This window comes from Lissotriton vulgaris, chromosome 4_1 (assembly GCF_964263255.1).
Source record: "Lissotriton vulgaris chromosome 4_1, aLisVul1.2, whole genome shotgun sequence".
In the NCBI taxonomy this organism is placed as follows: Eukaryota; Metazoa; Chordata; class Amphibia; order Caudata; family Salamandridae; genus Lissotriton; species Lissotriton vulgaris.
Window position 1 is genome coordinate 1,261,715,413 of NC_141691.1, and position 15,204 is coordinate 1,261,730,616.

At 46.9% G+C, this 15,204-nt stretch overlaps 1 protein-coding gene across 1 annotated transcript in view; it reads left to right on the forward strand.

The window, feature by feature from the left end:
* LAMA1 (laminin subunit alpha 1) overlaps positions 1-15,204 on the forward strand; it is a 533,346-nt gene that overhangs the window by 430,829 nt on the left and 87,313 nt on the right. Inside the window, exons 47-48 of the mRNA XM_086965467.1 lie at positions 7,545-7,695; positions 7,866-7,990. Coding sequence (XP_086821593.1) covers positions 7,545-7,695; positions 7,866-7,990 — 276 coding nt within the window. The remainder of the gene's footprint in view (positions 1-7,544; positions 7,696-7,865; positions 7,991-15,204) is intronic.

A 15,204-nucleotide genomic window follows, 5' to 3' on the forward strand; every position in this document is an offset into this window, starting at 1 on the left:
AGGAAGACCGGCAAACAAGTTTGGGCTCGGCATCCTCGGTGGCGCAGGACCTGGATTTGCAGGACCTCAACGCCGAAACCCTGGATGAGGCCGTAGATACGTATCCTTCGAGGCCTTCACCGCTAGATGACATTGGCATCTACAATATGGTCATCAGAAACGCGGCAACAGCATATGGGATGAAACTGGAGGAAGAAAATCCAAAAGCATGCTTCCTCTTAGAGACACTGCTCCGAACACAAGCTAGGAGTCAATTCCTCCCCATGCTCCCAAGTGTCCTGGACCAGGGAAGGGAAGCAGTACAAACACTCCTCTAAGGATCCACCATACATACAGGAACCCGTCACAACTGACTCCATCATTGCAGCAACAGCCAGAAAGAGGGACAACGTTCCCACACACTCGGGCCCACAACCAGACCACGAGAGTAAGAGGATAGACCTCACTGGGAGGAAAATAGAGCGGAATTCAGCAGTCCACTGGCGCATTGCCAACTCTAATGCCCTACTCAACAGGCATACGTACCAGCATTGGTAGGAGGTCGGACAGCTACTCAAACACCTCCCTGAGCAATACCAACAGAGAGCAACACACCTGGTGGAGGAGGGCAAGAACAAAGCAAAATCATGCCTAAAATCAGCCCTGGATGCAGCAGACACATCCAGCAGACTCATGATGATTGGGGTCACAGAAAGAAGACATGTCTGGCTGAGAATCTCAGGCTTCAATCCAGAAGTCCAGAACAACATTTTGAACACTCCCTTCAATGGAGATACCCTGTTCGGAGCGCCAGTGGATGAGAAACTGACGCAACTCAAAAAGGAAAATTAAACTGCAAGGTCCATGGGGCCTTGCAATTCAGAGGAATGACAAGGGGCACCCCGACACGTAGACCAAACGGGCGGGGGGAAACGAGCCAGGAACATTGTTAGATCTGGGGGTCTCTAGTTGGCAAGGGTATTCACCTTTGTCCAAATAGGGAACCTTACTTCTAAGTCAGGATAAGAGGATTACACTCCTTAATAACCCCTGCTCATCACTTTGGTAGCTTGGCACGAGCAGACTGACTTATCTCAGAGGCAGTGTGTTAAGCATTTGTGAATATACACAGTAATACAGTGAAGACACTACAAATGGACACAAAACAGGTTTTATAAAAGTAAGTATTCTTTATATAGACTTAAACACAAGACCACAAACGACAAAAATCCACAATACTACACTTAAGATTACTTAAAAGAGGCTGGCAGGGTTTTTGCCAAGTCAGTTTCTGGTTCTTCTATTCTTGCTCATTGCGACTCTTCATGTCTGTCTTCTTTCAGGTCGGCAGGATCTAATTTCTTGGTGCCCGGGCCTCCCATAAAAACTGAATTTAGGGGTGTTAGGGGAGTGTAGGGTAGTTGCTGATGAGCTACTTACCCCAGGGGTCACTACGCCCCCTATATGACAACTTCCTTTGGGATGTCCGCATAACCGTGTCCAAGATGGCAGACTCTGAAATTTGTCTTCACCTCAGGTAACCCACCTTAGGGGTGGAACTAGCCTGAAGGTGAACACTCCTCTCTGATTTCTAATTTCCCCCACCTTGCCCAGGCATGAAATGATCCCTGGTCAAGGGGGTTGGCATCCTCTTCTGTGAGGGAAGCTAGATTTGCATACCAAATGCAGTGGGCTCTTTGAAGCAACCTACTTTGGAATGCTAATTCGCAGGTCCTCCTGTGAGCGGTGGTGTAAACACCCTCTACCCAAGCAGTATTTGCTCTCAGGAGGCCAGAAACAAAGGCCCTTGACCCTTGGTGTCTGAAACTCATCAGTGGTGGCAGGCTGGCTAAGACCAGTCAGCTAGCACCCTTGTAATTGGTAGGTTTTCATCGAGCACCTCTATGGTGCCCTCTGGGTGCATGTATTAATAAAGCCACCATTGGAATCAGCGTGGGCTTATTAATATGCGATGTTTGATACCAAACATCTCAGGTTTTAGTGAAGCCATCATGAAGCTGGGGATCTCCTTTTCACCAGTGTCCATCACATGTTGTTAAAATGGCTTCCCTGGACACTTGTACTGGCAGCAATTGAACTGGTCAGCACAGGGGCATACCAGCTCATGCAGGTACACCACACATGTTGTATAGTGCAATCTGCCTTAGGGCAGTAAGGCCAGCTATAGGGGTGACTTACCTGTACTGTATGCAGTAGCTGCTGGCTTCGCACACAGAGTACCGGATAGCAAACAAAAGGTGGCACGTGCTCTGTGAAAAAATACTGCCCTCACTCACAACATTGTGACATGCTTCATCATGAGGCTTGCTTCAGTACACCCCTGTGTAGACCAATGCCTGGTGTGGACCTAGGGAGGGGTAGACAATACAAACAGAAAAATATATACAAATAAACGTTGGTATCAGAAAAGTGCAGTGAAGGTTAAAACAAGCTTGGTGGTGTCTCTGCAAAACAATTTATTTGTGGATCCACCAGCTAGGCTTAAAAACGTGAAGGGTAGTGGTGATAGGCGAAGTTTTTAAGAGTTCCTTCACGCCTCCTTACTGCCAAGGTATTGACATGTTTCTGCCCTGTTGTAAGTTGCCACAGTGTTGGGTCACACCGGCATTCCTAAGGACCCTTTCGGATCCTAACTCGTGATTACCCTCTGTACCACGGTTCTGTATCCTAGGAATCAGTCTGTTCCAAGGAGAGGGTACCCCTAAGTAACAAACACTCCATATCCGTGTTTCGTCAATGTAGTGCTAAAACTGGTGAGTAAATGGAAGAGACCCCCTGTAGTCACACTTTCGTCAAGGTGGGTAGCTCAGCCCTTGCTGTGCAGAGGGATGTGTGTCAAGTCATGTTTTCACTTTTGTTTGCACCAAGTCACACCGACTGCAGTGGCAGTCTATATTTGATTGGTTAGAGGTCCCTTAGGGTGGCACAGTTTGTGCTGCAGCCCATAAGGACCTTCTTTGTTCTAGGTACCAGGGATACCATTTACTAGGGACTTACAGGGAGGGCTAAAGGTATTGCCAACTTGGGAACAATTGTGCAGGTTTTGTTCAGAGATCTGGCACTGGGGATCTGGTTAGCAGAAACTCAGTCTACTTCCAGTCAGAATCACATCAAATACCAGGCGAAAAGTGGAGGTGGCACTTTCCTACAGGCATTGTTCAGGTGGTCTAAGTCATCTAATTGTTCAGATTTACTCCAGTGTTTCTAAACTGAGTTCAGTCAGTGGGACAGAGTGTATACAATTAACTTGTGATTTGTCAAGTGCATACTGGATAACTTAGCTGTAAGGAATCAGACTTTTTTCAGGCTTAGCCTAACATTTTGCCACTATTTTGAATACCAGGCACTGGTGTAATGATCGAATTTCCCTGAGCCCTGCTTAACAGGGCTCTGGACCTTAAATGATGTATGTTTAATTGTCTTTTCCCTAATTAGCATAGCCTAACTAACTTGTAACCCCCTAGTGTATGGTACCAGATGTACCCAGGGCCTGTAAGTTAAGAGTGTCCCCGCAGGTACTGCAACACTTTTTGTGTCACCCTAAGTAGGAAGAGGTGAAACATGGCTTGCAGTCTAACACTGCTGATTGAAAGAGAAGTTTGAAACCAACAACTCGACTTTGCCATTTAAGGTAATGACAAAGCCCAAACCTCCCCTTTTAATGTATTTAAGTCACCCCATTGCAGGCCCAACGAGCTCTAAGGCCGGGTGCTGTATGTTAAAAGGTGGAATCTGTTCTTTTACATGTTCCAGCAGCAAAAACACTAAAGTGACTAGTTTCCTGTCCAAAGGCTAGCAGTCCATTGGCAAATATAGAGTTACAGGCTGGCACCCCAACCCTGCTAACCTCTGAATGGGACTACTAAGGTTGGTACTGTTTGGTATCGAAAGAATTAGTGAATTAATTCTGATTTAGTGGTTAAATTGAATTTAATGTCACTGGTGGGCAAAGTGCAACTTTAGAAGTTTCCACTTTAGTTTCCCATGAATTTCAGTGCCCATTTACTGATGTATGCAGAGCTTGTCCTGCTAATAGTTGTCTGCCCTTGTGGAAAGACATGATAATGACTCCCAGAAAAGGACACAATAGGGGCCCGAATGCGAGAGAGGTGTTACCTCCCTCCTGCAGGAAGCCACACAGGTTTTATCCCAAAAGCGGAGCTTCAAAGGAGAAGCTGCCTTTGAAGGGCAATGGTTAACACTTGGGAGAGAAACTGCTCTATTCTTTAGACAGCAAGGTTGACACTGGGGACAAGAGAGGAGAAGTCAGTTGTCAAACTGTTTTTTCCAGGGGTGTGTAGCCCCTTGGTAGCTACACCTCTGGGATTTGGATATGTAGGTTTGAATGCCAAGAGAGGGGTCTCACCATCTTGGGAGTGGGCTGAATCGTGCATCCTGGGATAGGCAGATGCCACACTTCCCAAGAAGTGGTAATCAGGAGTGAGGGAACCTGGTAGCCCATTGACTACCAACTGCATCCCACCCGGAGGGCTTTTCTGAAGATAAATAGGGCACCACTTTTACCCAGAACTCAGATCGCGACTGACTTAGAAGCAGGGCTAAAGAAAGACTGCCCATTGGCATCGAAGGATCAGTGAAGAGAGGCTGCACTGCTGAAGACTGAACCTGCTGCACCTGGTGGCTGGTGAAGAGAGGGACTGTGCCTGCTGTGTCCTGCTCAAAGAAGGAGTTGTCTCCAGAGTACAGTCCAAGAGATGCCAAGGGCCAGCCGACAGGCACCCTGTTTGCACAAGGACACAATAGCTGAAGAAGCCTTCTGGGCCGAATTGGTAACCCAATGTTTTCCAACCACTACCACCATCGCCATGCAGCACCAAGGACTAGGAACCGCAGCACGCAGCACACAGTTGCACCCTAGTTGGCTGAACCCGGAATCGCTGTCAGTTAGTTACTGGGACACCCAGCAGAGTTATTGACTCATAAATGATTATTCCTGTGACAGTGACAGCAGGCGTCTGGTAATCCAATGGTGACTGGACTTTGACCAGACCAGAGAGGACTACATGAGACGTCAACCCTGCAAACAGAACCCCCTCCCCATCTTCATGGACTGAGGTATCCCAGCAAGAAGACCCCTGTTGACCAGGTCACATCCACATCATCCTTTGGACATCTTCAACATCCATCATCCCTTGCATCAGGGCCACGCCATAGGCATACATTTCAACAAGGAACTGCTGAAGGACTACCTCACCTGTGAAGGTAACTGGTCTTGAGGACCCTGCTGGTCACTCTGACTAGTTCCCTGCCAAAGATGGAAGCACCAAGTGCTTCTAACCAAACACAGTGACAATTGCCTTAGTTGATCTTGAACAGGTTTTCCAGTGATCATTTTTACACTTTTGTGTCAGATTTTTTGAGGGTTATGTTGATATCTTTTTCCAATGTTTTGGTGCTGTTTAAAGGCTTAACACTTGTTCCTCTGTGCAAGTCTTTCTGCTCAGTGCCACAGTTACCCGAGGTTAAGCTGAGGTTTCTTTATACGAAACCTACTGGACCTACTGGGGTTGTTAAGTGTATTACACAGTGAGGTCATACAACTACATCTTAAAAATGAGAGACAGGGGCGTCCCCACGAGAAAACAGTCTAAGACTGTGTTTCACACCTAGTTCTTGGACTCTAGGGTGAATGTTCCATTTTCAAAGAGACACATTTATAAAGCATGCCACTAATATGGCGGGAAAGGTAAAGTTACAATGATTTGTACTCAATTTCTATCCGTGTATGGTCAGAGCAGCTATGTTTACTTACTCTTCTACTTGCTTATATCCCTGAAGATGCCAAATTTTTATAGAGAGATGACTGTCGCCACACTGTACAGTCAATTCATACACTCTTGTTCAGAACTACAGCTATTTAGTAATACCCACAATGAACACAAAATTTAGTTTTAAGAAAAGGAATAAACAAGAAACAATGTTTAAAAAGAATAATTAAAAAAGGAAAGTAAAGTTTACCACACCATGAGTTACTCTGTTATACATTTATTATATATACACATTTTAAAATTAAAACTAAATTTTGTGTTCATTGTGGGTATTACTAAATAACTGTAGTTCTGAACAAGAGTGTATGAATTGACTGTACAGTGTGGCGACAGTCATCTCTCTATAAAAATTTGGCATCTTCAGGGATATAAGCAAGTAGAAGAGTAAGTAAACATAGCTGCTCTGACCATACACGGATAGAAATTGAGTACAAATCATTGTAACTTTACCTTTCCCGCCATATTAGTGGCATGCTTTATAAATGTGTCTCTTTGAAAATGGAACATTCACCCTAGAGTCCAAGAACTAGGTGTGAAACACAGTCTTAGACTGTTTTCTCGTGGGGACGCCCCTGTCTCTCATTTTTAAGATTTACTATCCCCCCAGTCCCCTATTAGCCTGTGCGGGGTCCTCCTTTACTTTTTAGAACTGTCATACAACTACACCCTGTAATACATACCATTTCCTCACAAATGGTATCTAAAGTTATATCTTGTGTTATTTTCTTTCATATCATTAAAACATAATGCCTGCCATTACATAGGCCTTGAGCACTGAGGGATATTTTGATGAATGATGTGTTCTCATGTAAATATTAGTTGGTCTCTGATCACAATTCTCTATGTCCATTTTTCTGTAAAGCAGTATCTAGTTGTTAAGGGTCACGTCAGTGCTCGTGTCCATTTTATCTCTGTCACACTGTCCATATTTATGTCCTTGTCACCTTGGTCATGTTCCAGGGACAATTTATCCCTATTGAAAAACCCCAGCACTGTTTTTACCAGTGACCTTGTCATGTTTTCCCCTTGCTGTGTTCAGGAATGTCACTGTAAATTGATGTGGTCCCCCACTCACCTCTTTTCGGAGTAAAGGGAAGGACTGTGTTTTTACACTGGTGGATCCTCTGCTGGCTCCTCAAATGTAAACATCTGGCCTGACTACCTGTCTTCCTAAAAATCTGCCAAGTCAAAGTGCAGTTGCCTGCCCTATTGAGGGTGGGGTCATTGGAACAGATTTTTCTGGTCCTTGAACACCACACAAGGGCATGACATTCACAGATGTAGAGAATGTAGTTTGTTCCAACTTGTAAGGAGTTTTGTATTTTGTTTAGAGAAAAGAAACTCCTGCTTTGCGAGAATGATTTCCGTAACAAAAAAGTTTACTGAAGAGCAGGCACTTTAAAGATGGCGCCTACATATCTGCACGTCTGTGAGGGGGCTGATGCTGTTCACTTCACAGGACATTAAGTCCTACTGGGAAGGTGGGTATCTCTAAGTAGGATGGATGGTCCTCAGCCCATGATGGTGGGGCCATGGTCAATGCCCCTCCTAGCAAACCATCTGTGTCCATCTGTGTCTCCTTGCTGCTCGATCTAAAAAAAATTCAATCTTGAAAATATGCACTCACTTCATTCTAGAGTGGTATTCTGTCTCTGCAGAAGTCACTATCAGTTATCACTACAGCACAATACTTTAATAACTCACAGAAAGACATATATGCTTACATTTTCTCATTGTTTCTCATTGTGATTGCAGGTTTGGAAAGACAGGCACACTGAGTGTGAAGGAAGTTAAATCTTCTAATAAACCAGTAACAAAAACTGCAACCTCCACAGGAACATCATCCATACTGGATGTGGACAAATCAACATTATTGTTTGTAGGTGGTTTAGGAGGACAAATTAAGGTAAGCCTTAAGAGAGCTTATATGCTATATATTACCCTTTATTGTGTGAATGTAAACAATATAAAAAATAAAATACAACATAACTTTATCAGTTGGAAACCTTTTTACTCAAACCTTTAGATATGTATCTTTGAACTTTTTTTGTTGATGCTGTTATATTTTCTTGATAGAAATCTCCAGCAGTTAAGGTAACCCATTTTAAGGGTTGTGTGGAAGACGTGTCACTGAATGGCAAGTCCATTGGTCTCTGGAATTACATTGAAAGAGAAGGCAAATGTAGCGGGTGCCATGAAAGGTAATAGTAACCACTATTTTATTTTGTATAATACTTGTTAGGAAATATTGACAGAAGCCTGTGTTTTGAGATGGGAACTTTGAGTTTGTCTATTGTTGCGGAATATGTAGCATGCTGGATGAGAAATAACACACAGGGCAATTAGACTACTAATTAGGCTGATATTCTACAAAGGAAACAACAAAAACTTATAGTACTGTAGATGATTGCCTATTATGAAATATCTGTATAGAGTCATCAGAGAGGAAGGCTAACATTCTGAGGTTCCTCCATTTCCCCCTTCCAGTTTAATCTTCATACACTGAACCCCACATTATCGCTTGCTCACATGGTTTCTGCATTCAGAGGTACCAGGTCACTTACGTCTTCTATCACACAACATGTCCTTTCCGTTCCATGGAATGTCACATATCCCTGTTTCGTTAGGAAACAGGCATGCTTTTCCATGTTATCAAGGACCCTCCACAGTTTCGCCATCCTGGGTAACAATGTAGTGATGTCATAAAGTTTGAGGCAACTGTCATCCGCTGCTTCTTGCACACTTTGTCCCAATCCTGTCTCTCCACACCACACACAGCACTGATAAATCCACACATGGATGATGGATGGGAAAATCATTAAACATGTGAAGCAGTGGCAAAACCAGATACCAGTGCAAATGGGAAACAGCATGTTGTTTCAACACCTGGTTGAGACCCTTGGCAGTTAGAGTGTTAGGTGGTAATGCACTTTGCATCATCAATGTGAAATGCCAAACAGGCCCTTACAATGGTGTTTGAAAATGCACACTACCAGCACTTCAGCAAACTACAAACAGTCTCTGTGAAGAGACATTATGTGGTTATCAGACTACCCATACTACCATCCTTGAACATAACCCCTTGATGGTAATCCTTATCATGGGCCAAGGATTCCTCTTCAACCAGCAACCATAGTGCATCCTTTCAAGTTCTTCTTCTTTACTGTTCGCTGCTAGGAAAAAAGCGCCAAAGCCATGATTCCTTCCCTCATTGGTTACCTAGAACCTTGCCTCATCTATATTTGGCACCATAAAGTGCCAATAGTCCTAATGATCTGAATAAAAGTGTACTCTTTGTGTGGAACTGTACATAGGACTGCACTTTAAAACTACCATGATAAAGTATGGAGTTGCATGTTGCCTTTTCTTCTTCATTCAGGTACTGTGGATAAACTATTTATACTTCTTCCTACGTTTTTAGTAGTGCTATGTATAGTGTATATTATTGATATCTTTCGACATCAGTGATGCCTTTACTTCTCTTCTGATGAATGGGCCATTCATGGTCACAACTTACACCTTTACCCCGAAGTCTGAGGCATACTCACCACACCTCATCCATCCATATATAAAGTGCCTGATACTCTACAAACCTCCATTTTAAGTATGTGTGTAAGCATGTTGGCCAAGGAGCCACACAAAGTCCGCCTGTGGTGCCTCAGTATCAAATAAGCCTCCATAACCTGTAACTAAAGCTCCCTCATGCATCCTAAGGCCACGAGAGAGCAAGAACTCATACTCTACATCATCAAAAACAAGAAACAAATCTTTTTCAGATCCTGATTGCCCTCTTCATGTAAGTTGAAGGTGAAATTGTGAGACAAGTAAAACAAGAAACATTGGACAGGTTAACAAGGGTCTTTGATTAGCAGACACTGATGCTTTTGGGGGAGTTCTGTCAGTCAGGAGTGCCATAAACCCAAGGCTGGCTTCACCTTCCTCTTTGTATCCTACCCCAATTCTGGAGCTTATGCATCCTGAGTTCCCAAGACAATCACTGACTCTACAGTAGATTGATGCTTTCAAAGAAGTTATTCTGCAGATCTTTATATTTATCCTTTCTTAATTTGGCTTGCCCTCTGGCCACACGGACCCAGAGTGCCCCTAATCAGACTCCTAGTGGTTCCTTCCCTGGAACTGGATGACTCCAGATGAAGTCATCCCATGTAAACACTAGTGCCAGTGTGTGCATCAACTCCTATACCACAGGGCTCACCTGTTCTTACACTACTGGCTCCAGCAGCACTGGTTCTAGACTCAACTCTGGCCACTGACTCCGATCCATCTTTTCCTAGAGTTTGATATGTCACACTATATCATAAGCAAGGCAGAATAAGTTGTGGAGTGAGACTCCCCTCTAATTCCTTTTTTTTTTGGCAGCAATACTTCGGATGAATAGAGTCTATCTTTGCTTCTGTCTCTAATTCTGTACAAGGTTGGTAATCTGCCCAACATTACGAAGATGACTTTGAATGGGCAGATAACTTATGAATTTATGACTTCCTCATTATACTGATGCTGGCTTATATCTTGACTTACAGAATGCTAGTGGCCTAGATACTTCCCCAAATTCTTCTGGCAGAGATTTTGAAACCCAAGGCATCTATTTTGGAACCTCTGTTGCCATTTAACGGGGCTCTGGTTGACTTTATCATGGAATTTGGTCAAAACCATTTTCCACATTACTAGGCAACGTAGTCCAGTGGCTTGTTGACCCTGAGTTCTTGAGACAAAATGACACCTTGGAAAGCCTTGTGGTACAGGCCTCCACTTGCATTATGAACCCTAACTCTTTTCCACAGAACCTCCAGGTAGGTAGCCCAAAATAATCCATTCAATGGACAGGAAGAGTTTTTTCTTCAGGAAGTCTAACTCTTCATCTTGCACTTCGCCTCTTGAAATGCCATCTGCCTTTTGAAGTAATACAATCACACCTTTTGGGTCTTTGCACTTTAGGTTCTTCTGCACTGCCTGAAGACTTTTGTTATGCCTTGGCATAAATGGTCCAAGATGGATAAGATGCAGCTAAGATTCTACGTTCTGGCATGGACACTAACAACACAGTTGGTTATGGGGGAGGAGCTTCGCGGGCAAGCAAGATGGCCGCGTAAGCTCGGAGCTCCGGAGACCCTCCGACCATCCGCATAAATCCTGGTTGAAATCCTGATCCATGGTGATGGATTCTAGTTGGTGAATGGTCATAGAGACAGGATCTGCTTTCCGATCCAAAATCCGACACTCCTTGACGAAGATACGTCGTGTTGAAATTTCGTGCCAGGATCGGACCATTGTCTCGGGGATGGCTGACGGCTGCGACAACAAAGTGCATGATCGATATGCTGAGTGAGCGTCTCCTGTCCGAGCTGGCGGAGTGAGCGGAGTTGCGGAGTGGCCTGTCGCTGGCTGAACATTTGTGGTTGCTACGCTCCGCACTTGCTTGAGTACCCGAAGGGATCTCGGAGCGCTAACCCTTTGTTCTGCCCCTAGATCCAACATGGCGGGCAGGGGCGATCCTGACAGAACGACGAACCGGGTCAGCAGGAAGACGGTCCAACCTCAGACCAACAAGATTGACCGGTACGCCCAACAAAGGACCTCGCCAACTGTGGCCGCTCATTCCAAAGACTCTCTACGTGAGGGCTCGCCAGATGGGTCGGAGCCCACACTCCGGGACATCATGGGGGCTATAGCTGGCATCAGAACGGAGATGCATAAGCAACACGAGGTCCTGACGCACAAAGTCGATACCCTGGCGATCGACCTCAACCTGCTTAGGGCCGATCTTGGCAAAACGAACGACAGAGTGAAATCACTTGATATTAAAACTGCCTGCCTCACGACTGATGTCTCGGACCTGCAGACGGAGGTCTGGAATTTGAGGTCGATCAATGACCTGTTCTCAAGGCGGCTGGAGGACTTTGAGGGACGGGCCAGGCGACAAAATGTGCGCATTATTGGGGTACCGGAGGGTGCGGAGGACTTGGCCACCGACCTCTTTGTTGAGGAACTGATCAAAACTCATCTGGCCCCGGCGGGCCTCAGCCATTTCTTCTCGGTCGAGCGGGCCCACAGAATGCCGGGTGGACCACCGAAGACGGGCGTCGCACCGAGACCCATCATCGCTCGTCTATTCAACTTTAGAGATCGAGATGTGGTACTACAGGCCTCGAGGCGACACGGGCCCCTCAAGTTCCAGAACGCGGATGTCAACTTCTACCCGGACTTTACTAGGACAGTTCAGAGACAGCGTCAAAGTTTTGCGGGAGTGAAGCGGCGTCTCAGAGACTTGGGGATGAAATACTCCATGATGTTCCCCGCTAGACTGCGTATTGAGAGCGATGGCCGCGCTATGTTTTTCGACATGCCTGAGTCTGCGAGTGACTGGCTGGACACTTTGCCGCACAGACGCGAGGAACGGGAGGAACATTCCGAGTGATCCTCTGGAGGCCCTGATCGTCAGGAGTAATACTCATCACACTAACTCTGTCGGTTGGTGTTCCTGTTGACTGTGACCTACAATGCCATACTGTTGCACTTTAATGTGAATATCCTTTCTCTTACATGGAGGGTGGCGGGGGGGGACTACGTGATCTCCTTTCTCCTCTAGGGTCTTCTTGTAGCTTAGTTTATAGGGCGACAGGCACACTGCTGGTTGGGGGGGCTTTTTAGTCTGAAGCAGGGGTGCAGGGTGGGGGGTGGTGTGTGGGTTGGTTTTGTGTGTTTTCTTTGTTTCTTCTTTCCCTTTTTAAGGCAATGTATTGTATGCTGTAATTCGTTCAATGCTTCTGTGAGGTCTACTGGGGTCGGCGGAGGCCTGAGGTTCGACGATGGGGGGTAGGAAATTAAAAGTTCTGAGTTGGAATGTTAATGGCTTGGGCGATCGCATTAAGAGAGGGGTGGTTTTGCAACTGTTCAGAAGAAGTATGCCTGATGTTGTTTTGTTACAGGAGACACACTTGGTGGGCAATACGTGTCGTGCGCTCAATAGGAAGGGTTTCAAGATGGTGGTACATTCAGGGTTTTCCTCAGGGTCCCGGGGGGCGGGTATTATGGTGCGCACGTCTCTCCCTTTTGCGATTGACTCCACTGTCGTGGACAAGAGGGGGCGATACGCTGCCGTCACGGGGCGGTGGGAGGGGCGTTCTCTGATTCTGGTTTCAGTTTATGTTCCCCGGGGGTTGCAAAACAACACTTTTCAGGACCTTGGAAGCGCCATTTTGAACCTGCCTGGGGGATTGCTTATTGTGGGTGGTGACTTCAACTCAGTCTGCTCCGGGACCTTGGACAGACATCCGCCCAGAGATCTCCGTAGCTCACAATCTTGGTTGCCCGATTTTCTTGACACTATGGGTTTGGTCGATTGCTGGAGACTCATGCACCCCACCCAGAGCCAATACTCGTTTCATTCTGGGGCACACGGTAGCCTCTTGAGAATAGATTATGTCCTGGCCTTAGCGGCCCATGCGCCGGCGATCTCGGAGGCCCGCTTGCTGGCAAGGGGTATCTCGGACCACTTCCCGGTGTGGGTGTCCTTTGATTTCAACATTGTGGTTACTGAGCGGCCTGTGGTGGTCAATCCATGGTACTTTCGGAACCCTAAGGTGCGCGGACTCCTGGCCAGAGCTATCGAGTTCTATTTTAATGAGAATATTGGGTCGGTCACTTCAGTCGCCACCTTATGGGAGGCGTTTAAGACGGTTTTGCGAGGTGAGGCCCTCAACCTCATAGCGGACGTCCGAAGGAACAGAGATGCCGATATGGTGCGCATTGAGGCAGAGATTATGGAGCTGGACTCCCAGTTGGAGGCGGGCCCGACGCCTGAGCTGCTCCATGCCCTCTCTCTTAAGCAATTGGAATACCGCGATCTTGCCTCTGACGCTGCCATCGTCATGGGTAGGGAACAACAGGGTAGGATTTATGATGTCGGTGACAAGGCGGGCAAACTCCTAGCTTGGCTTGACAAGAAGGAGAGAGCCGGTCGTGTAGTTCTGGAGGTGTTGGGGGACGACGGCTTGCTTGTTACTGATCCGAGTGCGATCGTTGGGTCGTTCTCGGACTACTTCCAGGGCATTTACACTTCGGTCTCGGACCGGTCTGAGGCCGACTCTTGTGCTCTCTTGGCAGATATTGATCTCCCGTGTCTGTCGGAGGCAGATCGTGACGACCTAGACAGGGACATTACTGCGGACGAGATTGCCCTTGCTATTCGCTCCCTAAGGTCTGGTAAAGCGCCTGGCCCCAATGGTATTCCTGTGGAACTTTATAAAATCAAGCCGGATGTCGTTTCTCCGCACTTACGGAACATGTTCCTGGAGGCGCGGCAGGCGGGCATGCTTCCCCACGACCAGAGGCTGGCCACCATTGTGGTTATCCATAAGGAAGGGAAGCCAAGAGATTTGTGCCGATCGTATCGTCCCATCTCTCTGTTAAACGCAGAGCCTAAGATTCTAGCCAAACTGCTTGCCAACCGACTGATTGGCGCAATTGGCGACTTTGTGCACACCCGGACCAGTCGGGCTTTATTTCACACCGCAGCACTGCCCTTAACCTTCGGAGACTCCATGGAGCCCTGGCTAGGGCCCACATGCTTGAGGAGCCAGCTGTTCTGGCGTCGTTGGATGCCACAATGGCTTTTGACTCCCTGGAATGGAATTACCTGTGGGCAGTGTTGGCGAAGCTCGGCTTCGGTCCGGAATTCGTAGGGTGGGTCAAACTTCTGTATGCTAGCCCGCTGGCTAATGTGGCGGTCAATGGTCGAGTTTCGGCGCCCTTTGTTCTTCGGAGGGGCACCAGGCAGGGCTGTCCTCTGTCGCCCCTTTTGTTCGCACTCGCGCTTGAACCATTGGCGGCATGGATACGTAACCACCCAGACATACATGGCATTCGATGGTCCCCTGAATTCGAGGACCGAGTGTCATTATATGCAGATGACATCCTTCTGTACCTCACTTCCCCTTGCAAGTCTCTCATTGTGGCCTGTGACGTGCTTCGACTCTTTGGTCAGTACTCCGGCCTGGTTATTAATTGGTCAAAGTCGCATTTGTATGTTCTGAAAGAGGGGACGCCTCGTCTCCCGAGAGGCTGCGGCATACAGGTGGCGAGACAGGGATTCGACTACTTGGGGATTTACATCTCCACAGACCCTAAAGCACGCTACGAGAACAACCTGCTTCCCCCTCTTCTTCGTCTCCGACGTGATGTAGAGGGGTGGCGTAAACTTCCTCTTTCCCTGCTTGGGCGCGCGGCGTTATTCAAGATGATGTCTCTGCCCAGATTCCTGTATGCCCTGCAAAACACTCAGGACCCGGTCCCGGCCCGATACTTTGGCGAAATCGAGAGCTTGCAACGTGCCCTACTTTGGGATGGTCGGCCCCGCATTGCTATCACGAAGCTCACGCTCCCGTGGTACGATGGG